This window comes from Amyelois transitella, chromosome 6, assembly GCF_032362555.1.
Source record: "Amyelois transitella isolate CPQ chromosome 6, ilAmyTran1.1, whole genome shotgun sequence".
Lineage (NCBI taxonomy): Eukaryota > Metazoa > Arthropoda > Insecta > Lepidoptera > Pyralidae > Amyelois > Amyelois transitella.
The window spans coordinates 4,101,683-4,125,975 of record NC_083509.1 but is presented as its reverse complement, the minus strand read 5'-3'; the positions used below and the strand labels follow the sequence as shown (position 1 = coordinate 4,125,975).

At 33.2% G+C, this 24,293-nt stretch overlaps 1 protein-coding gene across 1 annotated transcript in view; it reads right to left on the bottom strand.

The window, feature by feature from the left end:
• Window positions 1-23,089, bottom strand: part of LOC106131139 (protein sax-3) — a 35,123-nt gene extending 12,034 nt beyond the window's left edge. The window contains exons 1-2 of the mRNA XM_060944547.1: window positions 22,967-23,089; window positions 1,399-1,542 (exon numbers count right to left, since the gene is read on the bottom strand). Of these exons, the coding sequence (XP_060800530.1) occupies window positions 1,399-1,453 (55 nt within the window). The 5' untranslated portion in view covers window positions 1,454-1,542; window positions 22,967-23,089. The remainder of the gene's footprint in view (window positions 1-1,398; window positions 1,543-22,966) is intronic.
• Between the last annotated feature and the right edge of the window lie 1,204 nt (window positions 23,090-24,293).

Sequence of the window (24,293 nt, the reverse complement as noted above, 5' to 3'; positions counted from 1 at the left end):
ATTATTCAGTATTCTCAGTAGTTTGCTGCAACCGTAAATATATTAATACTTTTCGTGAAATTGTTAAAATGCCCTAAAAATACACACATACATACAGCCAACAGTCATGAAAAGAAAAAAAAAATACAATTCGTAAATAAAATGTAAAAATTCTTCTTGTATGTAATAGTAACACATCATAACATATATTATCATTACCAATATTTTATACACCTTATAAACGAGTTTTTCAACCTTGTATACATAAAGAAACGGCGATACATTCCTAACCACAGACAAATTAACGCAATATTGTTCGAATGACACGGTTATTTTCGCGTCTTTAAGTGTAGCAACAAATCTTAGATGGTACGGCAAGGCACTAAATATCAAATAGTGTGGGGGAATCACCCCACGAGGGTGAATACCAAGCTATTAGCACTGGTTGAACTCTGCCTTTGCCGTTTATTTTTATACTTTATTGCGCTAAGGAGTAAGTAAGTTTGAACGGAAGAATTAATTTCTAGTTGGGCACAAACATGGGGTATTTTTATCTAATAAATTAGCTGTAGGGTGAATATTTATTGGTATTTATTTCATGATCTTTCAATTTCGATTTTTTTACGTCTATAAAATTTTAAGGCTTCACCGGCTATGTCTTCGTAATATAAACTTAAATTTTTTACTTGCTGCTACTTATGTTATCATATTTATTCATATAATGACTACTTTAAGACAGACGTTTTTTTCTGTAATAGAAGACAAAATAGTTCAGCTTTTTTTACGACTGAATAAAATTTGAATCTCTGGTTATAAATCTCAGTGACCATTTAATCATGAAGATAAATATTTCTTTAAAAAATAGCAACACATGGTTGGTTATCACCGGTGGCAGTAACCATAAAATATATCATAAATTTTACGTCCCAAATTCTGAGATCTGCGTTGCGACAGTTGACATAAAAACTTGGCTTTTGCTACAAGTTTTCTAAATCATATTTTGATAATTTTTAAGCCAACAGTGAATATAGCCTTATTTAAGTTTTATCTTTCCGGTGCCTACCAAATTATTCTATAAGTTATTGTTTAAGTCGAAAAATCCAGCACTTAATGTTATGAACTCGTACTGAATGTACTCGTTGAAATATTTTACTTCTAATTCATATACGGAAAGTTGAGTATCATACTTACCACAAAAAATGTAACCAACGCATGTAAATAAAGAAACAAGACTATTATTCCTTCTTTTAGCTTTAATAACTTTAACAAAATTCTTTCGCTTAAACTTAAATTTAAACATTAAAATAAAGACGTCTGTCTAAATACAGCTCTAGAGAATAAATTACAAATTTGAAGTCGGATCATACGTCACCTTCTATAAAGAACAAAGAAAGGGATGATTGAACATAGGATACTTACTGAGGTAACAGCAGAAGATGAGACTTAGCAAAGACGTCACTCCCAGTGTATCCATTCTGCAAAACTCTACCACATTTTTAGCGCGATGTTCACTTCACTTTGAATTTGAGGTATTTTTTCATTGCTTCCCCTTTTATTTTTCATCTGAAACAAAAAGATTAAAATTTAAATAAGGATTGATATATCTGATGTGGAAATCCGAGGACTTCGAAAACTAGACCAAGTGGAGAGAGAAAAGTCGGAAACACGCAGAGATGAGATAGAAAAGGATCGTTATTAAAACTCGTATAAGTCTTAGGAAATTGCCAACCAAAACCAACATTGTAGGAGAATTAATTAATTGGAACATAGTATGAGTTAAATTAATAGACAAAAAATATTTAGTAGCAACCTGTGCAGGCAATCTGGTCATAATAATACTATAAATATATTTAAAAAATCCTTTATTGAGTGATATATATATACTGATAGACAACGCACAGCCCAAACCACTAGTTTTCGGAATCCCATAACGAGAAGCTTGCATGAAGGAAGTAATGAATTTGGATGAAGCGAAAGAAGTATGCAGGGATCATGGCATGTGAGAAGCTAAAGTCTCAGTCTATCCTTTAGAGGTATATATTATTTTCGAAAAGACAAAAATATTCCTTTATATATTTTCATCTTACAATTTTCCAACATCCAAATATATGTTGAAATGTAACTCGTTTGCGGGCCTCTGTAATCTAGTTTTCATTTTAGGTTGAATTTAATAAAACCCTTTTCTTTATTGAATAAACGTAACGAGGTCCACGGTTCTAGCCCGGGGCACCGGAATCACATCATTACGGCAGAGCTTTTATCTACACGTGCTACTTAGTCCAATATTTCTAAAAGAGATTTCACAGTTGTTCAGCCTGTTTATATTTTTCCTCATTACAATGCGAAAAATTTTTTGATTTTGCCTTTAAAAAAGTATTTAACAATATATTTTGGCTTAAAAGATAAGTTCTTTAAGTACCAACTTACGTGAATTTCTTTAGGAACATTATTTCGTTAATACCTTTGCGATTTAAGTCTATTGTTAGACTTATTACAAATCAGAGATTTCATTTGGAGATTCCCAGCTCATTTTCATAAGTTATTTTCAGTTTCACACTGAGTTACGTACGAAACTTTTAAGTGGCCTTCAAATATTATTATTTCAGACTGTCACAATAGAAGTTCCTTAGAAATGTTCAACAAAATTATACAAACAAACAGAAGCCTCCGCAGTTCATCGACTCGACATTTCCCGCCTCTCGCAATAATGTAAACAACTTGATAATATTTATTTGGATTAGCAGACGACCATAAACATCTGTCAAATCGAGATCTGAAACTCTCAACTCTTAGTTATAATTCTCAGAATTATCGCAACATTTCCAAAATAAACTTTATAACGGCGCATTAAAATGCTTGTTAATTTGACGCTTTATTAATCTGGATTAACGTTTCATAAGAAATTGCGTTGGGATATTTTCATGTTTTCTGCATCGAAACACGAAATTAATTCCGTTTCAGATTTTAATGGAAACGTAGATTTGTGACATATGTATGTTTTTAAATTATTTTTATTAGTTTAGAAAATATCAAAACTTTTTGAAGAGTTAAATTGAATCGGTACGGAACTATGATTTCTGCACTCATAAGCAAATCCAAGACCGCTAAAGTAATAAAAGGGCCTGATTATTAAAACGGCATATAGGATCGCTAGTTAGCTGTATCAATCCAAATAAACACATCACTTTAACCCCATTGACGACATGGGGTACTACAATTTTAAGACCGCTGTAGTTATCTCTTCAAAATAAATACTGACAAAACATAAATTAAAATAGACAGTTTAACATTGACCCGTCATTTGATATGGCTTGCGGAAAAGAAGACTCAATTTTAAACAATATGTACCTACGCTTCATTTAGTCCTAGAGTCATATCACCCTTAAAATAAAGGTTATTTACAAAACATACGTAAGTGGATTCAAAAACTGCGGGTAGTTATTCGATAATAGTAATTGAACCCTTCAATATTAGATGATTGGTACAGTCAACCGCATATCAAGCCACCCTGCACGAAACTCTGTTGTGCGGTAATAAAGGCGAATTTGCAATGAATTTGGGTAGTTTGTAAGCTGTTGACTGTACTATGGTCAGTATGACCCCGATTTAACACTTGGCTGGTTCGAATTTTAACCACTCTTGACGAGAACTTCCGTCATTGAAGTGTGGATGATACTTGTCTATGATTATTGTGAATACAATAGTATAATATGTTATTCAATAGATAACTATATAATTTGTGGTAATAAATAGCAATTTGTTCCAGCTATCACTTCCATTAAAAACATTTTGCATTTTTTATGGTTTTCAACAAACTTACTCTTCCAGTTGTGACATTCTTTTATTTATTTTGAAGAAATCGGTTAAATATCAACAACAAATCGTACCCGCCTCCAAGGTTATTAAACCTTTAGATTATAAGATTTCCCTTGGCCCAGGTATCATGCGGATTGTGACATGAAAGCTGAAATCTAAGATTTCTTGGAGAGTTAACAAGTTAATGTCACATAAATAACCTCATATAACCTCATTTATTTATACACCTGTAAGAGAAGTCTGTGAAACATAAACACCATTTTCTGGTCAGTTATGTAAAAGCAAGACAATCTTTGCTTTAATAGCCACTATAAAATAACATGACGAAACAAAACCAAACTCTCTTTATTAGCGTCAACTTTCTTTGATCCTGATAAAATTGTGCCGTAATGAGACCCCGCAGTAGCCAGATAAGATATGCCCAGTGTCCCCGGCGTAAGTTATAAATAACAGGATTATAACCAATAAACCCTGTTTAAAAATTATTATAATGATAACGGAAATTCATGGGTTTATGACCATGTTGCAAAAGGGAAACATTTCCGGGATAATAAACGCTGCGGTACAAATTAAATACTAAAACAGATAGGACACTTTATACCACACATGTTCCGTAAATATGAGTGACGTTTGAAATTAATGAGAATAATCTGCTAAGTATTTATCAAGAAAAGGCACTACAATAATAAAGAAATACACTCAGGGGAAAATAGTTTTTGCCTAGTAATTTTCCTTGGGAGTGTAGCTCTAGAAATACATACTGTGTTGTTATTCAGATTCCTAAGAGACCTTTCAAACAAAATCGGGTGCGAGTTAGTATAAATAGAATTATATGGTTAAGCTGGTCTGCGTACTTTATAATTTTCTCTTGTAATATCGAAATAGATAAACAGGTTTACGAATATTTCGGTTTAATTTGGGTTATTAGTTGCCTATTATGCTGGATAATGCTAATGAAGTCGGCAGATATGAAATCCAATAGGAAACCACGTAAATTATTGAAATTATGCACAATACAATTATTGGTTTTCAATTCGATGGCAATGGCTATTATGGATGACCGACATTTGCAAGTGCTCAATTGGTATATAAGTAATATATGTAAAGGTACTCGTATGTATCGCATCAAAATTTTGTCAAAATATTTTTAGACAGATATAAAGTAACATATGATTCGGTACGAAAAGCAAATGTGTAAAATTTTATATCACGCTCGAAATCATAAGAGAATAGGAACAAAAATACAGGATTAATAACATTTATACCGCCAATTATTTATCGTCATTACTGTGGATTTTCATCACTGACTGTAAGCTACCAATACTAACATCGAAAAAGGACTCGTATTTGATAGCAAAAAAATCATCTCAATATACTGATGACTCTAACAAATTGTTACCTTAACAGATGAGCTCATAAGTTTCCTTTTTTAGCATCGTGGGGTTGCTACATTATGGCTACGGGATTACTCACTGTTTATAGCTGGTTAAATAAACAAGCACTGTAAGCAATAGGTCTATTATTATAACTGTTCTCACGACCCACATATGCTAGTTAAATCTTAACCAAAACATCGCGGCCAAGGCTAAGTTGTAATTTATGGCCACTTGAATGATGACAGGGTAAAAGGGGAATTTATTCCCTTTGGAGCTGGCGATAGATAGGTAGACTATTCTCAAAGCGGGTTGATATCGGGCGGGCAGGAGACCGTATTAACCTTTTCTTATCATGTATTAGAAGTTACAATATCGAGCACAAATTAAACATTTTGAGCATAAAAATACGCAACTGGGATAAACACCAGGCCTAGAGTTTCGCTGGTTTCTTTCCTTTCTTGTTTATTTTTTTTTTATTTTTTAAGTATTACTATAAAAATGTAAATATATACGGGACAACTCACACAGATTTAGCTAGTCACAAAGAAAGTTCGAGACTTGTGTTATAGAAGATATTTACTATACGATTACTTGATGAATACGTAAATAGATAAACATCCAAAACCTAGGTCAATCAAAAACATATTCGTAATGGCTCTGGTCGGGACTAAAATCCGGATCCTTCAGTGTCACAGGCAAGCACACTACCGACTGCGTCACAGAGGGCGTTAAATACTGCTTAACTAGAACCATAAAGTTAGAAGCAACAGGAAAGTACTTAAATTTGTATTGCGGCGTTTTAATAAAGCAAAAAGAGTTATTGAGTCTTTGGAGTAAAATTTCTCTTTGAAAAGAAAAGTTTTTAAAACTGACGCTAAAATTACTAATGTTTTTAATTTTTTGCACGAATAGCGAATTTGTTCTTGAGATTGTTTAACTCTAATTTACATGTTTCTTATATTAAAATTTATTGAAAAATGTTACTAATATGTTTACTTACTTTATATTAAGGAACTCCTGCTCTAGCTACTATTTTCACAGTAAATTCCAGCACAATATTCATCGAATTAACATTGTGACAACATAAGCGTAGTTAGAATTGTAGTGACACTTAAGTGCATAATGCTGTGTTTACATTTCAACTTTCGTAGAGATAACTTTAGCAAACTTAAAGCCAGCGCTCACTCTGTTTATTTTTCACATACTGACTACGAATATTAACATTAGAAAATTGTGTACGAAACATTATTATTGTTGCTTTCCTATTATTATAACGGTCCGAGTAAGAAAATGTTTTCGCTAGTTATTTTTGGTGTGTATTTACTGTCACTAAGTAAATAAACAAACGGATAAGGCGAGCGTGAATTTGTTACAGAATAGAATAATGATTTTGCAGAAGAATACCTTTTAAATTACTATTATTTAATACTTAACTTAAGTATGGTGTATAAATATTTTTTTATATCAAACAGTATATATAATTTTAAAAAAGGGTATGCCAAGATGGTTTGGTCATGTGGAGAGGATGAATGAAAGCAGGTTGACTAAGCAAATATACAAAGAGAGCTTGAACGGAAAGGTAGGACTGGGAAATCAAGACATTCTGGCAAAAGGTCAGGTCAAGAATATCCTACCTACCACCAAACTTACATAAAGAGAGTTATGAATGTAGATGTAACGATAGAAGTATGTAGATATCGTGGCAAACAGAAAGATGAAAACTCTGCCTACCCCTCCGGGAAAGAGATGTGATTTTATGTATGTATATAATAATACATAATATAATAATAACCTTTACTGACATACAAATAAATTTAATTAACTGCCTTGTTAATGTATGGTGCCGTAGTTGTTGCGGGTGCTTTTAGCCACTTCGTTCGACATTCACTCTTAAGAAAATATGAATTCGCCTTATTGTAATTTGTAAACCGTACGGCTAAAAATCATTTTAGCCATCACTATGTAAAGCGTTGTCCCACGGCAACCTGGTCGCTGTAATATTTTTGTACCCTCTTTAATTTGAGTTTCGTCGATTATGAATTACGACAAACATCAGCCAGGAAGCTCTCACGAAACCCCTTCTTATATGGAGATCACACGCGGTAGTTACCAAAACGTGGGTGTATTATAAAAATAAATGAAAACATGCATTTTGAATAATGTTTGTTATGACGGAGCTACTACAACGGCGACGCCGGCGCCGGTGAGACCCACACAGAGAACGATTGATAGCGAGATCTTTTTAAATATGAACGTTCCACTTTTAAATTGATTAATTGCGTAGCGTGACGACAAACTAAGTGTTTCCAATTTGGGATCGAGTTGTCGAATGTCTGGCACTAACCGATTGTTCAATTCATTTCATTCATTAATTTTGTATAAAATGCATGCCTATACTTAACTATATAAATATTGTTTTCTCAGTAAGTGATTTATTTTGTGTAAATCTTATGAGAATAAAGTTATTCTAAACCTAGATTGTTTATGTTTTTCAGTGAAGCGTTACATTCCATATTTTACTATTTTATGTTAAATATATTAAATATAAACTTTGCTCTTGGGCCTACTTGCTGAAGATACATTGAATTCTGCTTAGGTCGACCGATCATCACATTTATCTAATTTATCCATAGGTACTTTCATATATCATTTTACCTTGGAATTTTACCCATTATCTATGTCCATTTAAATTATGGAATGAACGATCTTTTCATAATGAAGTAAGAACTATTTATGATTACTGATAGACAGTATTAATAAAGTTCCAAAAACGTGCGAATAATAGAATAGACAGAGTCAGATTATTGCGGCTTAAGGATCCCTTTGTCGCGTTGTGCGTGTATCGCCGAAATTGCACAAGTTTTTACAAAACTTTCCAACAAAGCGTCGTTCACAATGGCGATATTTTTGTTCGTGCGGTAGCCACTGACAGCCTGCGTGATGTATTGGACTCGGGTGGAGGATTATTTTTACCCATTTCACTAAGTTTGCATCTATTGTGTACGGCGGAAGCGGTGCCTCAAAGCAGGCGGAGAATGACGAGTTTTGAAGGTTAGGATTTGAAATACAATACGGCGAATGGATAGTGACGATTTTTATTTATTTTATTACTAACTTTTACCTGCAGTTACGCCCGCGCAAATTTAGCGCAACCTACAAAATAATACAGGTTTTTCGCAAATCTCACGGGTACTTTAGTTTTTATTAGGATGAAAGGTACCCTTTGTACTTCTCCGTATACACTATATGTTTGCAAATCAATTCAGTAGTTTTACTGTGACGAGGTAAGAAGCAAACAAACTCACTTTTGCATTCATAATTTGGAGTAGAGTAGCTGTTGGGAAATTAATGATGATTTTAATGATAGTTTTCTCAAGACATCTACGATACACGTATGTTTTTTAAATGAAATCATAGTCGAATTATGTACCTATAAAAATAAATAAAAAAACAGCAATTTTACAAACGATTTTAACCTTTCCCTCAATGCAAGTACGTGTTCGTTATAGGAAACCCTGAAATAGAAGTAAATTCGCAAAACATACTCAGTCATAAAACACAATATCTGCCAAGTTAACACCCCCGAGTTATTGTGACAAAGATGTTCGCACGGTCCGTATTGACGAAATAAAATGAACCGAGTAACTTTATGTAGCACCTGGAGCCTTTATTATGATATTTAGAGCCTACAATGTCATTTTATTATTATCGCTTGTACTTCACAATTGTCAATGAAGAGTTTTTATGAGGGAATATGTATTTATTGGCGAGTTATATTGCGGACACGATACAGCTTTTCACACCTACTACTTACATTAGCATTTGTATAAAATATTTAAAGACTAAAATCAAATTTAAGATAAATTGTAAGGCATAACAGTAAAGCAATTTTTTAACACTAAATATTTGACCAAATTTTTCGTGCTAAACTAGAGGTAAGTACCTACATTATAAAATAAAGATATATTTACCTAAATACATTTCCAAATTACAGCGCCTATATGAAAGACTATAAAATATCACCAAAAGTGTATAAAAAAATATTTTAACTTATTAATAAACGATAGCAATTGAAATAAAAATGTCAGTTGAACATAAAAAATCAAAAGCGAAACGAAGTTAAATCCGTCGTTTTAAATATTTTCCACTTTGAAGTTGAAAATAGAGATGTCAAAACGTTCAAAGAGCAAAGTTTAGTTATGTTATCAGTGTGGACAGCCACCTTACAAAATACAGCGCCAGGGTTATGCAAGAAACATAAAAGTTTATTTATGACTTAATTTACTAACTAGAGGAATTGTAAATAACGCTTAGAAAGCCTTTAAAACTTACATTGTATCAAATAACCAGCTCTGAGATTACGGTGATAAAGTTATTAACGCTTATGTCTTAGTTGACATTTTATTGAAAATGCTTGTGAAACGGCTATTAATTAATTGAAAATTATTTTAGTTCGTGAATTAATGAGTACCTATTCATTATTGTAAGAAATGATTTTAAGAATATATGATTTTTTTTTATGATATGAATATATGATTACGGTGCAGAGCTTGCCCTAGCGATTATACTTATTTTATTGGCTTCAATTCGTAAGGGCCGATAAAGTCACAAGTGTGCAAAGAAGTGGTTTCCGGCATTTTATGATAGTGCGACGGTATGATAGGACCACTCTATATCTCAACAATGTAGTAAAAGGTGAGTAAAGGAAAGGATAATTAAGTTTCAATTATCTTGTAGGCGATGGGTTAGCAACCTGATATATTCTAAAGAAATAAACGAAATGTCATGTTTTATTCTTTAATGACATTCGTCTTGTTGCCGTGTAGTTTTTATAATGGGATAGTAGTTGTTACTGTATATTGAAATAAAATAACATTGTTTCTGTTAAACACAGAAATACTGTTTACTAATAAACCATAACTCAGTTAAACATTACACCAATATAACGCCGCTCCTTAGTTCTAAATTAATTAGTAATTAATTAGAATTCTCAAGTAGAAACCGCACAAAGCACATACTTTAGCTTCTCATTGTGATGTTTCAACAACAGTATGTCATTGTAGGCCACCAAACTAAGTTGAACAAAATATCCTTTGTTCCCAAGACGATATAGATAACCTTTACAACTATATAGACGATATAGGGATTATCTCTAACTTGATAGTGTAGTCAATAGGTCGATTCGTGGTACGAACAATGATCAATTTATTTCGGAAATGAACTACTCAATTACTTATTGAGTATGCTAATAACTATTATCAGTAAAATTTTCACAGTTTAATTCATAAAATCAAATTTTTCCAGCCAGCCCAAAGTAAGTTTGAGATTTATGTTATGGGATACCTACTTACTTAAATATACTAAATTAAAAAATAAATATCCAAAACCAAGGATAATTATCCGCGATATTTTATCATAACTTAACGGAAAATCGAACCTTGGCACCCAAAGAACTTTCTACTGGGCCAAAAAACTTTACCTAAAACTTGTCATATATTTTATTATCGTGTTAAACAATACAACGGAGAATTATATCCATTGTTTAATTTTTTCCACAAATTTGTTATGTCTGGGCAGAAACTGTTATTTATTAACAAAGCGTGCGCTCGATACCATAACAACGGACCATATTTTTTTTAAAGTGTTATCGGTATAATAAGAATCGGTAAAATATACACAGTATTTTTTAAACTAAAACCAATTCTTTTCCTAACTTTATTTTACAGACCCGTCAATAAAAATATTGGAATAATTGACTTGGGCGCTTTGGGTGAAGTGTCAAATTTTCCTCGTCATTACACACCACTTGGACATAAAAATTCAGCAGTATTTTAGATTCACGCCATTTCTTTCAGATAAATGTCAAGCTGTGAACGTAATTATTGTTCATAATAATTATCTACATTATTTATGCTACACTTCTTTTATAAACCATGAAACCATGAAATAAATCCATGTCCTTATACTATTGTACTTTAGTATAAGCCACTGATATTAAAAAAAGATAGCTCAGTATATGAAAGCCATTAATATTGACTAATTAGCATTGCAGCAACATCCTGGTGAAATGTTATAGCGATCGCAAAATGAGCAATTAAATTACACCAAAAAGATGTTCCGCGAATGTCTTTGATGTTCAGGAATTTCTCGCATTAGCAGCTGATTCATCCTGACTGGCTAATTTTGGATTTACAGCAGTGCCTGTGACGCATACTACGAGCGACATGATCTGTATTAAACTATTTCATATTGACTCTATTGGTAATAGAAGACTTATTATTAAGTATGATTTCCGTAATGATATCTGTATGAGCGTAATAGAAGAGCAGATTTTTTAAACTCGGCAATACTACTACAGCGATTAAAAACTAGTGATGCAACGGAACTGGCATAACGGAAGCAGAAACGGAATCAGATGTCAAAAGTAAATCTTAACGGAAGCGGAAGCGGAAACGGAAGCGTTAATAGGTACTATAAAGAAAAAGCACAATTTTGTATTTTTAAATGTTTTTTATTAAATTTGTAGTAGTACAAGTAACAAAATTAAAATTTTTGATATACCCACGACATAATGGTTTAAATGTACCAACCTATCTACTCTAAACGATGAAATTGGTTTCATAAAGAAATGTCTACTAAAGCGCCCCCTGATGAATTATTGACGTAAAACCTATCTAAGAATATGTAGCAATTTAATCCAAACCCATCACTGAAAACCGCATTAAAATCGGACTAGTGGTTTTGAAGATAAATGGCAACATTTGTTTGCACAAACAAACACACAAACAACCTCTCACCCCAAACGCGTTCCGTCGTGGGTAAGAATATAAATTAGTAGTCAAAATTAAATAGCGGCAAGTTATATTTAATAAAGAGTAACTTGGCCGCTTTTTCACCTTTTAGCCTATTTCTATGTTCTTCATATATTAAACCAGCTCCGCTAAATAATTGCTCGCTGGCTACACTGCTGGGGGGAGCTGATAAGTATTGGCGAACTATTGGCAAGATATGGGGGTATTTGGGTCGCTCTCGCCCCGCATCCGTTTCGAGTTCTGTTATTAGTTTGCGGAACCAGAAGCAGAAACGGAACTGAAAAAACATGCGGAACTTCTGCAGATGCAGAAGCGGAAGCAGAGTTCTGTTGCAACACTATTAAAAACATAGCTACAGTGTGGCATGGCAAAGCTCTTGCACAATGTTTGACCACATGTTACCATCGAACCACGCCAGTATCAAAATATTGACCCTCTTATCCGCATTGTAGCTGCATTGCACTTTTATATGTACAAGTGCGTCCATCTCTTGTTTGCTTACCCCATTAGCTGCTAGCACTTAATGTGCAGCAATGCCATCAAATTTATTTATCCAAGTGAATTCGAACCGAGGCAAGAATTCCGCCTTATCAAAGTCATATTAAAACCAATTACAGCTACCTTATAGTTTTTGCGTCCCAAAACGCCTCGTTATTGTAATTTATTTAGGAGAAGTTTTTGTTGTCAGGGATGTTTAGAGGGTGGCCATGATAACAATTAAGCTACCTACTGTTAAAAAAAATGTCACCCTTTCAAAAGCTCTCTGCGACCACTGTCCAAAAAAAGAGGACACTTTTTTATCACCTGGGTTGGTCACAAAATGTTTATCGCCACTCGACGGCATGTTGATTTATGCTTCCACCCCGTCAAGGACCGGGACCCAACCGAAATGAATTAGATTATTTAATTGGTCATTTATTTTAGAAGATAACGCACTTCAGTGATGGCCGAGCGTTTTTAGGTCACCGAAGTGGTGCTTAACGGACTAAATCGAGTTTGATCCGGAAATTTCAAATATTTCGAAAATATGTGCAAGTAATGTGAAATTTTGTTAAAAAAGATTGAAGCACCAGCTGTTGATCTAACTTGAGATTTATTACACATAATTGCTATGAGGCGCCCGATATCTCATACATTATGGATACTCTTCGAGAAATATGATGTGTTTAAAACAAAAGGTATAAAAATTGACTAAACTGTGGCTAATGACCGGCTTACACTTTCCTTGAGCCCACCCGAGACGTAAAAATTAAAGGCTTATCTTAAATTATGCTTAATTGGAGGGTCTAAAAGTATAGATTGAATTTCAAAAGCATTGATTGATAGCCAGGCCCTATACTGCGTCTTTGATAATGGTTTACGTAAAAACCGATATTAAAATAGTCTTATTAGCATAAGTTGAAATACGACATGCAACCGACAAAGCTATGGCTAATAAAAGTGTTTGATTGCTACAAGCTATTTTTCATTTCAAAAATGTCACAACTCACAAATGTATGAACACGATGTTTAATATACTTTTTTTTATAAAATAAGATGGATTCACTAAGAGTTCCGAAAGAGCTTTTAAAGACTTCACATTTGCAATATATTTTACTTTTCTGTATCAATTTTAGGATTTTTAAGCAAATTATTCTTGAAAATGTTACATTTACTCGATAATAACAAAAACTATGTATAGTAAGAACCTTTAGAAACTACTCTATAGGTAATACCAAGATTTTTATTTTCAAAGTCCTTGTCATGAGATCACTTATACAATCGGACTTATAATAGTTCAGAAGTAAATCCAAGCATGAACACAGGAATTGCAAAAAAAAATTACTTAATATGGTTTTGAGGATCATACATTTTTAAAAACCCTCTTAAATGAGTAAGTAACATTAACGATACGAATTTTAAACTGTTAATTAAAAATTGATCTCTTTGTACATAATTATTGATATTTAACGCATACAGTTTTGCCAATTAAAATAATAAATGATGCAAGAGAAAATTAATAACATGCAACGTTACAACAACTGTTTTAATAGCAATGTGATTTCAACATTAATATATGCAGAAATTTAAACAAAATAAACCAGAGAGAAGTGTTTTCATCGTCAAACTAATATTAATTTTAATGCAAACACCATTGCTGGGATTTTTTAAACAACATCAATTATTCTGTCTGTAAATAATGTAGGACATGGGTTGTTTTATGTCAGTTTTGCAATATTTTCGTGATTTTCAGATTTTATCAGAGCAATTTTAGTTATTTTATTATATTAAAAGAAATCGGAGATTGGTACATACTGCATGTTGTTTTATCTGTTAGCAAGTTTTAATCTATTGTTATTTAAGATAATATTTCCCTTACAGATTGTAAAGATTAATCAAGGGAAAAGCTAGTACATTTTGGGAATCTTCTTTTAGGCAATGGGCGATCGACCTGTCTGTCATCCCGCCATACAGCTGAACGTGACATTGTGATAGTAGACTATGTCTACTCCATAAAGGGTTTATATGTATGCATGGCATAAGGCATGATTATATGTATGCATAGATTTTAAATTTTAACTTGCTGTTTACCCGCGTCTTCACCAGCGTAGAATAGTTACATCAGACATCATTTAAGCGGTTCGCAGCTATATAGCTAAAACGAATCCTATAAAGTTTCGATCACACACCTCTATGAGAATAATTAAGTACAAAAGATACAATAAAAAAGTATTAACATAAAACTCATAAATTCAGGGAAACTTTTCCTGAGTTTACGATGTGACACAAAAAATGTTTCAGAACGTAATCAAATCTGTTTAATATTCAGGGCTCGGGTTTCACAACGAATGCTTTATGAATTCCGTCCCAGAGATTCCATTACGTTATTTATGGCGGAATCGACACAACCTTTATTTATGGCACGACTAATTACAACGCATTTGCATTTTACTATTTGTTTTATGCGTTGACATAGCACGTGATTGCAATAGAGGTTGAATGGGTTGAATGAAACCACGTAAAAAAGTTTGCAATCCAAGTGATAACCGTTAGCAGATTCTTTGTCGATCATCATTTGATTACTTTATCTATGTGGAAGAAATTAATGTATAGAATCTATAGGAATACTTATTTTTAAACAATTATCTTCTGAAATTGCTCTTACTTGTGTTCTGATACTTTACCCACTTTCATATAAAAGATGATTTTTATATCGAAAGCTATTTATTTATCAATAATAAAAATATCCTTAATACTTTTGTTACACACAATCCACTAAGTAGGTACTCAAGTTCATATTCTTACACAACTTTCAATTAATTTTAATTCAACAGCCATTAATAACCAAGACATTTTCATTAAACCGTCCAAAACAAACACAGTAAAATATGAATGCTCAAATTTTAGTTATGAAGAGAATGTAACACTAAGCGCCGTACAATGGAGTATTGTGACTAAAACCCAACACAATATGCTCTCTGTTCGCCCTTTCAACATAAATTCCACCTAAATCCTTCAAAATGAAGAGCGTCTGAGAATAATTCGTTAATTTCTATAACAGGAAGCAGTCTTAATTGGTTAAACAAAATGTTCTTATTGACCCTTGAAAGGAAAATAGTTTTACGCAAGAGCAGCTGCTGTTGAAACACTGAGTGGTTTTTGTAAGGCACATTTTTTTTCAATCTTTGAAATTTAAGCGCGCAATCTTGCAACATTTTTTGTTTATACTGAATCTTGGATGTAAACCGTGTGCAACGGAATAACGACATTCATTGATAAATGTAATGATCATAATTTAAACAAACCTTTATTGGGAACATACATTTTTAATTTTGAGGTTATAAACACGGGCAATTGACCACGTATGTAGTTTATTATATGTTGGTGATCAAAGCAGTTTAGTTTGCCTGCTTAGTTTTTAAAATCATTAACAAAAAAACACCATCGCCCAGGTACTTTTCATAATTAGTGTAAATATTTTATGATCCACAAAAATGCTTGCTCATTTACACTACTACACGTACAGTATTCTAAATCCAGATATAAAGAAAAAAGAAAGTCACGACGTAAATAATTGATCAAGAGGGCAGACTCAAAAAGATAAACACCAAGATAAGTGAAGGAATAAACCAATGAAAGGACAATATGTCACCATTAAGATACACAGAACAGATCTTCACCCAGACTCCCGTCAAAATAGAGATGGCGATCGGATGTGGGTGGAATGAGACAGTTAATTCTAATTATGGCAGTATTGTGTGGCAAAATTTTATCGCTTGCTATCCCATTGGCGCTCATCTTTGTGAACGTGTAATTGTACCCATTGTCCCCAAATGCCATTTTTGGGCAAACCGTGTGAATCTAAGCTGAGGGGGATATTGCCGACGCTAACTTTCGCTTCAGATTTATTCCATTAGGAAATGTGCAGTCATTACATCCATTAATTTAATAAAAGCTCAAAAAAAACTTTAATTGAAGAAATAAATAATAATCTTTATTTAAATACTGAAATCGATGGTATGTCGATATAGTCAGTTTAATTACACCTATAAGTTATATCAGTTGAAAAAAAAATCACTTCCGGTGATGCTCCAAAAATGCATAATTTAGTTGAAAATCAAACAACCCAGACAGCATAACTTACGCATCGATCTTGAACAAACAACTACTGCAGTTCGTTAAAAATAACGATCCTCCCAGGGGATTTGCTAAAAGGATAACAAAATAAATATCTACGGTTATTGTATCTATTCTTACACGTTGGCCTTTTAGACAACCACCAATGGACTCTAAAGTTTCATCGCGGCTGTCGGAACGATTAGCGCTCTGACAGCTAATTTATATACTCAACTTACTGTTCTATTCCCGGAGGGATGGCCACAGACAGCTCTTTGAATAGACACGGCAGAAATATCGCTCAAGATTTCTATCTTGGGTATCATGTAAGCCGTTTTTAGTGTAAAAGGTGTACTGAAAATTAACATTAAAGAATTATTTGGAGATAATGAATAAGATAAGTTGATCAGCTTGTACCGTTCCGCCTTTGTACCATATACTATATCTGCTTTGTGTTGTTTTGTATGTTTTCTCTTATGGTGCAATAAAGAGTTTTATCTATCTATCTATCTATCTTGATGTTATCTGATAATAAGAACAAGCATACGGGGACAAATCTATGGAGGTACGTCAATCATTTATTAAGCACAATATAATCCAAAGCGGGTTGCTTTATAAAAAATCCTTTCTACCAAAATACCCACAATCGTCAAACATAAGGTACTAATTACCGACAGACTACTATTTACAACAGTTCATGTCCTTACTTGATTCCGTGATTTATTTATTATATCGAAATGGGAAGAATTGATAACAATTTCCATCTAATCAATTTACTGGCTCATAAATTATTGTACTTAAATCAGTATAGGTAATAATGCACTATACTTTGCAACAGTAACGAAAAACGCGGCAGCTGCGCGAAGCTCACACCTCATTGCTTTTTCCGTGACATTGCCCGATGATATAACGATACTGACTTTTGCAATAATGTTATTTATTTTTATGAAGATTAATATTTTTATAAACTTCCTTTTAAAGACGTACAGTAAATCGATTTTATGAGGCAGCTGTTTATACTTAAGCATTAATTATAATTTATCTGTGACTTTAAAAATATATTCCTTTTCATATCAGTAATCATGAGTATAACATTAATACTAAAAGTGCCGCTTCTACTACTTAACTATTGTTATCATGGAACACAGCAGGCGAACCCCGATGAAACCCTTCCCGCTAAATTTGGAAACGATTTCAGGAATGGCGTCTCTTGACAAATAATTTGAGTACAAATTGGTCCAACATTTCATGTATTAATGGCCTTGTTAAGTCTTTAAATATTTGACGTGCCGCAACAGAAAGCAAATTAACACTGAAATGTATGACAGGCATTGTTTCTGTAGTATTTTCATATACCCATTTTTGTTTTGTTTTGTATTTCCTTTTTATTCCTGTGTTGTTTTCTGTTTAAATCTTAATTAATTTCAAGCTTAAAAAAACAGATTTTTTTCTTGTAAACTGCTTGTTAACAGCTACTTATCATTTTTAAAACGACATTCCCTCACGAAAATCGTTATTCCAGACCGTCTCCCTAATAGCAGGGCTGCGTGTGTGCAATGCATACCATAAATTATCGAACCACGCACTAAAATAGCGTAACACCCCAAAAGGCATGGGAACGATATCACAACCCCACAACCGCACGCTAAATGCCTACAAATCCGTCGTTTGGATCCAAATCAAAAAGACATCGAGTCGATCCGACTCCGATTAGCAACGCCAGTTCAATAAACAATTTATAGGGGCTAAAGAAGTTTCTCAAATGATAAATGCATCAGTCACGCGAAGAAAGAACTGGGTAAATTGAAATAAGGACGAACAAAGAGGAGGCAGCAACGCAGCCGGAAGCATCGCAGATTTTTCCCTGTTATCCCAACAACAATGGAAGTCAGCTTGAATACTCACCTAGCTGCATGAAGTCTTTTGTTTAAATAATTATCCGACGGATGGAATAATTAAGCTTAAATTCAAGGCTGTGATTAAACTGGCGTATTCTAAAACGTTATTAATGCCAGGTGTAGTACGTTGTTGTGTTGTCAAATTATGGTTATTATCTTCGTGTTAATTTTTTGTTTGAGTTGAATGAAGGAACTCCAAGTTGGGGATTATTGCTATTTTAAAAATGTAATTTAATTCATTATTATTAATACCAACTGTAATATCAATAACCGGGTATGTTATTGAATGTTGTGGTGAACTTATTGGTAGCTGGCCTATTGAATCGTTGATCGGCCATCGGTCACTGTTTGACAGCAGACTCAATAGACCAGTGGCTAATCAAGCGGGAACCAAACCCATGGTTTCATGGTAGTATCATCAATCAGAGAATCGCAATACATCTGATAATGTATCGGTAACAACTCGCATTTAATTGTTGATGGATCGCGCCGAACCCCACCAAGCGAATTTCACGGCCGAATATCATATTTCGCGTAAAGAATTTTTTTATTCGCTCCGACCATGCATATTCGATACGGATTTATTATTTTCATCTTTACATCTTACCCTCTTTAGGGCTCGGAAGCGATACGTAAAATGACGGAAGAAGTGAAGAGCGGTAATGGGGGAAAATTGTACGTTATTCGATTTTGATATGATTTTGATAGACTTGATGGTGAATTTAGGTCTCGCTGTAAGTCAGAGATATGACGAGCTAAATTTTTACGAAAAACCTCTTTAATATTGTAATTAAATAAAACAATGATTCAAAATATGTTTATGCTACACGTTTATGCCCGGCCATTAATACCTAAGTAATTTAAAAATATTTCACCGGTGGCTAAACAAACAACTAAGATAGGAACAAGTCCGTGTCATAAAATTTAACAATATTTTTAATGCGTTATCTCTGACATATAAAAAAGACTCCTGAAGAAGCATTTTAAAAATATTTGTCCTGGAGATAAGCTACTTAATATAAATGCAAACAGACCAAATAATCTCGGTGAAGTAGTTTTCATCTATACTTATTCTTTTACAATAGTCGGTGACTTAGTATGTTCATAACTGCAATAATTTAAAGCTTTAATAAACCTCTGATTTGAATTATCTTTTACTTGTCAAAAAAGGTGATAATGGTTTCAAGCGTCATCTCTTCTGAGCATTTTAGGTCATCTCAACTCGAAGTACTAACTCTATATCAATTGATCTTACAACAATTTATATTACTTTTTGTACCAAATAATTGGTGAAAGGGTTGTTCTATTAGGTGATTTGTATCACTCTGTCGTATTAACTACTCAGTTGTTTCGAGAATGTATAATTTAATTTATACTCGCATCAGACTGTTCCCTCTATTTTTGGGAAGCGATCGCCCACATAACCAATTACCTATTCGATAAGGGACTTATTTATGAACCCGGCGGCTGTTCGAGTACAAAATTAAAATTCATTGTTTCTCTTATCCTGGAAACGAAAGATATACTGAGGTCACAAGATATCTTCACCTTATCTGAACAAGGATAGGCTTTTAAAGAGAAGGGAGGGACTGATAGCAAAGTGGGGGTATAATTATGTGACTTTATGAATCGAATTCGTCTAAATCGTTTCAATGATTATATTGTATTAAAACACATTGTATCAGATTTCATGAATTGAAGTTTGTCTCTTGTCGGATATAAGATATTATTGTAGATAAGGATTGAATTTTATAGCTTGATTCAAACTCATAAAAAGATAGTAAAGGTGTATTTTATTTCTTTAAACCACATTGACGTGCTTTTTTTTTGATGCTCGTTTTTATTACCATATTACTTTATAATATTAATCCAAACTAGTTAAAATAATATGTCATTACTTTTCTCATCGAAACAGTAGACGTATTGCTAGTGGAGATAATATGTATGAAAACGACAGCTTTTAACACGCAAACAACCTTGGCATAGTTTTAACGGATCACCTACCTGTCGAACATATCCTGGCGTTTTGTTGCAGTAATAGCTAAATACTTTAATTTGCAGAAAAGGTTTGGTGATTCTATTATATTTTATTGCGTCAAATCGCGATATTATCATAATTATACTTTCTACCAAATACGATCTACGTACCTTTTAAAAATATTTGCGTTTCCAAATAAATGTAAGGAATATTTTTCTACAAAATTAACTTCCTTTCATCTTAGGAAATATTTACCGTTACCATATGGCTCATAACTCATAAATATGTATATGTACAAATAACGGGTCCTTTTAGTTTTACGCTGATTTTGCAAACATGAAGGATTCGAGCGCGCGTTGGCGCTTAAAAGTGGGCCTTACCAGTCATGCACGTAAATATGCGCATACTGTATATTGTATGTTAAGCATTAACGCACGAATGTATGAGATGGGATGCATCCGTTCAGTAACAGATGACCTCTGCGACACAGGATTCGAAGCATTACAATGTACCGAGTTACAAATACCCGATTTAAAATAGAATACATTTATGTTACATCGCTTTCCTTGTACTGGAAACATGAGACGCGTTTTAAAATTTATGAATGAAACTAATATGCGTGTGTTATATTCTATATGTGAAGTTTTCAAATGCTTTTGTATCTAGTGTGGCTTACGGTAAAAACTAAAGAGAAACATCTCTTCACGAATATTCTCGTGTTGTTTGGAAGAAATTTCTTTATGCCATCAGACCTTCCATATTAACTGTTAAAATTTGATATTTCATAAGTAGGTATTATTATTATTGCAAAAGTCAATGAAAGGAAAAACTTAAAAACCATGGTTCCTTTAGGTGAAAGGTTCATCTGCATGTAGTATATCTGACACTCAATCCCTCAAAGCCATCCAACCCCCCTAGCATGACACTGTACAAAAACTACACGGCCAATGTTTTTACGAAGATAATAGGAAAATCAGTCCTTCCAAGACTCTGTCTACCCCTCAAGGGATATAGACAGGATTATATGTATGTACGGATGTAAAATAGGAAAATTGAATGATTTTAGCGAGATATCAGGTGGCATAGTTAAACACAATATTTCTATCCTTAATGGTTGCTGTGTTTTACTCGCTCGAATAATAAAGGGAACATTAGTGATGCAACGGTACAGTCAGAAACAGAAGCTATCCTACATGAATCTTTATCTCGCTTTAATAGATTTCAAATTTTAATGATTTGAAGGAGCTGATGTGTAATTGACTGTACCTCACACGATTGAAATGTATGGTATGTAGTGTAGTATAATGGCGCTATTAAATAGTAGCAGTTTAATTGAAGTTATTAATCATTCAAGGTCTTTAATGATTTTATTTAGGGCTTAATCTAATTTGGTTATTTTTGGGTGTGGTTTGCAAATGATAAATAAGTGTCTTATTTTTAAATTGAAGTCAGATAGAATAACAAACTAATATATTTTTTCATATTTACTACGTTTTGCCCTAAAACTGTATTTTTCTTTTGTTTTTACTTATTAATAAACAGGCAATAAAATTTTTAATAGTAATTTTTTTTAAATAAAATTAGTAAACGAGAAATATACTATAGTTCATTTCGTGGCTGACATTCGTTTCATGAATTATAAATGAAGGAATATTCAAAATTTTAAATAAATAGAGAAAGAAAGACACGACAGGAATAGCAACAAAAAAGATAAAAAAATCCTACGTAAAGTTAGACGATAAAAAATACTATTTAAGGTAAAGGGACTAAGAGAAAGACTTATAAGCTAAGTATTCTTTTTGTAGGCGATAGACAAGCAACCTGTCCCATTTGAGTAATAATCCATCATTGAGCCATACAGCTGAACGTGTCATTTCAGTCTTTCTAAGTCTGTTGGCTCTATCTACCCCGCAAGGTATATAAACGTGGTTATGTGTATGTAGGTATGCTGTTAACATACATATGCTATTTAAATGAAAAATAAACTTTTATTCACCAAAAAAAGTTATCACTTCTGTTTTAGCATGCATATCGCTAATTCATGGTACACTCTAAGGCGACGATAAGTGGAGGCCGGCTCGCCCGGAAGTCGATTTTTTTTCCTCAAACTCTTGAGAGCTTTGCAAAATGTCTTCGAAAACGACTTCTCTGTCCTAAGTACGTTTTGACATCCTTTTGCGAGTATTTTTTAACAAGTCGGCCCCACTTACACCTACTTCCTTGCGAGGATGGATGAAAAATGTAGATTTTTTTATTTTATTCACGACACGATTATTCACTTCGTATTATTTGTAAATGTAACTTTGAGCTTTTCTTATAAAAAAAAATCCTTTTTCTTTTTAACTTTAAACACGATTAAATTATTTTGAACTAGTAAAAAGTATTCTAAAAAACATTAATTACAATCAAAACCCGTTACAAAAATTTTGGATTCAATTGCTTTTTTAAATTATGGCAAAAATACCTAACTAGACATTAACAACAAAAACAAATATTGTATATAAAACTTACATTAATTCATCGTGAATCCCATAACACATAAATAAAATCGACACTAATTCACAAACAATCCGCTTTCGAATGTCAACACACACGTTCAAATTTCCCGCTGTACGTCACAGACGCGACACAACCTTCCCGCACGAGCTCCGGGAGCCAACTAACGTTAGTCTGGGAGCCAGTCTAGACGAGGGATGGGCGAAGGGAAGGGCCGATCGAGGGTGATATAACCCCCAGAATTTGCCCAAAAAACGACCAATATTGTAAGGAAGTACCGATTAGGTGAAGTTGTCCTTTTAGTTAATTCGATGCAGAAATTGTTAGTACGGGTTAGTAATGATTATCTTATAGTTTTGTAAGTCTTGAGTTTGTTTTGTTGATAGGTGGTTTAAAGTTAGAATAATAATGTAATACACGCGCTAGGGAAATATAGTGTTGGTGTATAAAAGTAATAAATTACAAGGAAAACTTATTAAAAAAGGATTTTTTTTTTGGAATTTAAAAATAAATCATTAAATTTTCTGTTTTTTTTTTTTACTTTTTTATAGAGATTTTGATGATATGATTTTGAGGTATTTCCGGAAGTATGAATAATGCTGAATTAAGATTAAACCCCTGCGATGTCTTAATCAAACTTGCAAAGATCCGAGGTAAGAAAACTTTATCTTACCAACTTTATTTATCTTCGAACCGTGAAATCTGAAATTTTCTTTGCCTTTTGAGTTATAATCAGATATAAATTGAATCCTCCTAATCTTTTTTGAAAAATAATTACGACTTTGTGTCAAAAGTTTTTGAAATTCAACGTAATGAGGCCTTTGATTTGTGATTGTTCCATTAAATATTCTATTCACTGAATGTAGGGTATAATTGTTTGTAATTTGATTAATATTACTAATATTTGTTGCCTGCAATTTCAGCATCCCAAGGGCGCCTCTCCAGAGTGGTGAGGATGCGACTGAGACTAAAGCCGAGAGGAATAAGAAGATGGTACTTTCAATCAGGCAGTAATGATACTTAATAAACCTCTTGTCTAAAGTTATTGGGATTTGCAAAAACCCAACCCGTTTTGGATCGATCATGGTTACACATCCAGTTACCTGAACTTGTAGGTTTCCTCACGATGTTTTTCCTCACCGTAAGAGCATCGGTTAGTATAAAAACTAATGTACAGAACGTTCAGGCAACTGAAAAACAACAGAATATTTGAAAAAGTCATTGGTACATGGCCGAGGTGGCATTCGAACCTGTGACTTTTTGCGTCACACGCATTTTAACCGGGCACCTCACCGATTCGCCCACCGACGATTAAATATACCATAGAGCTGCATAATCCATT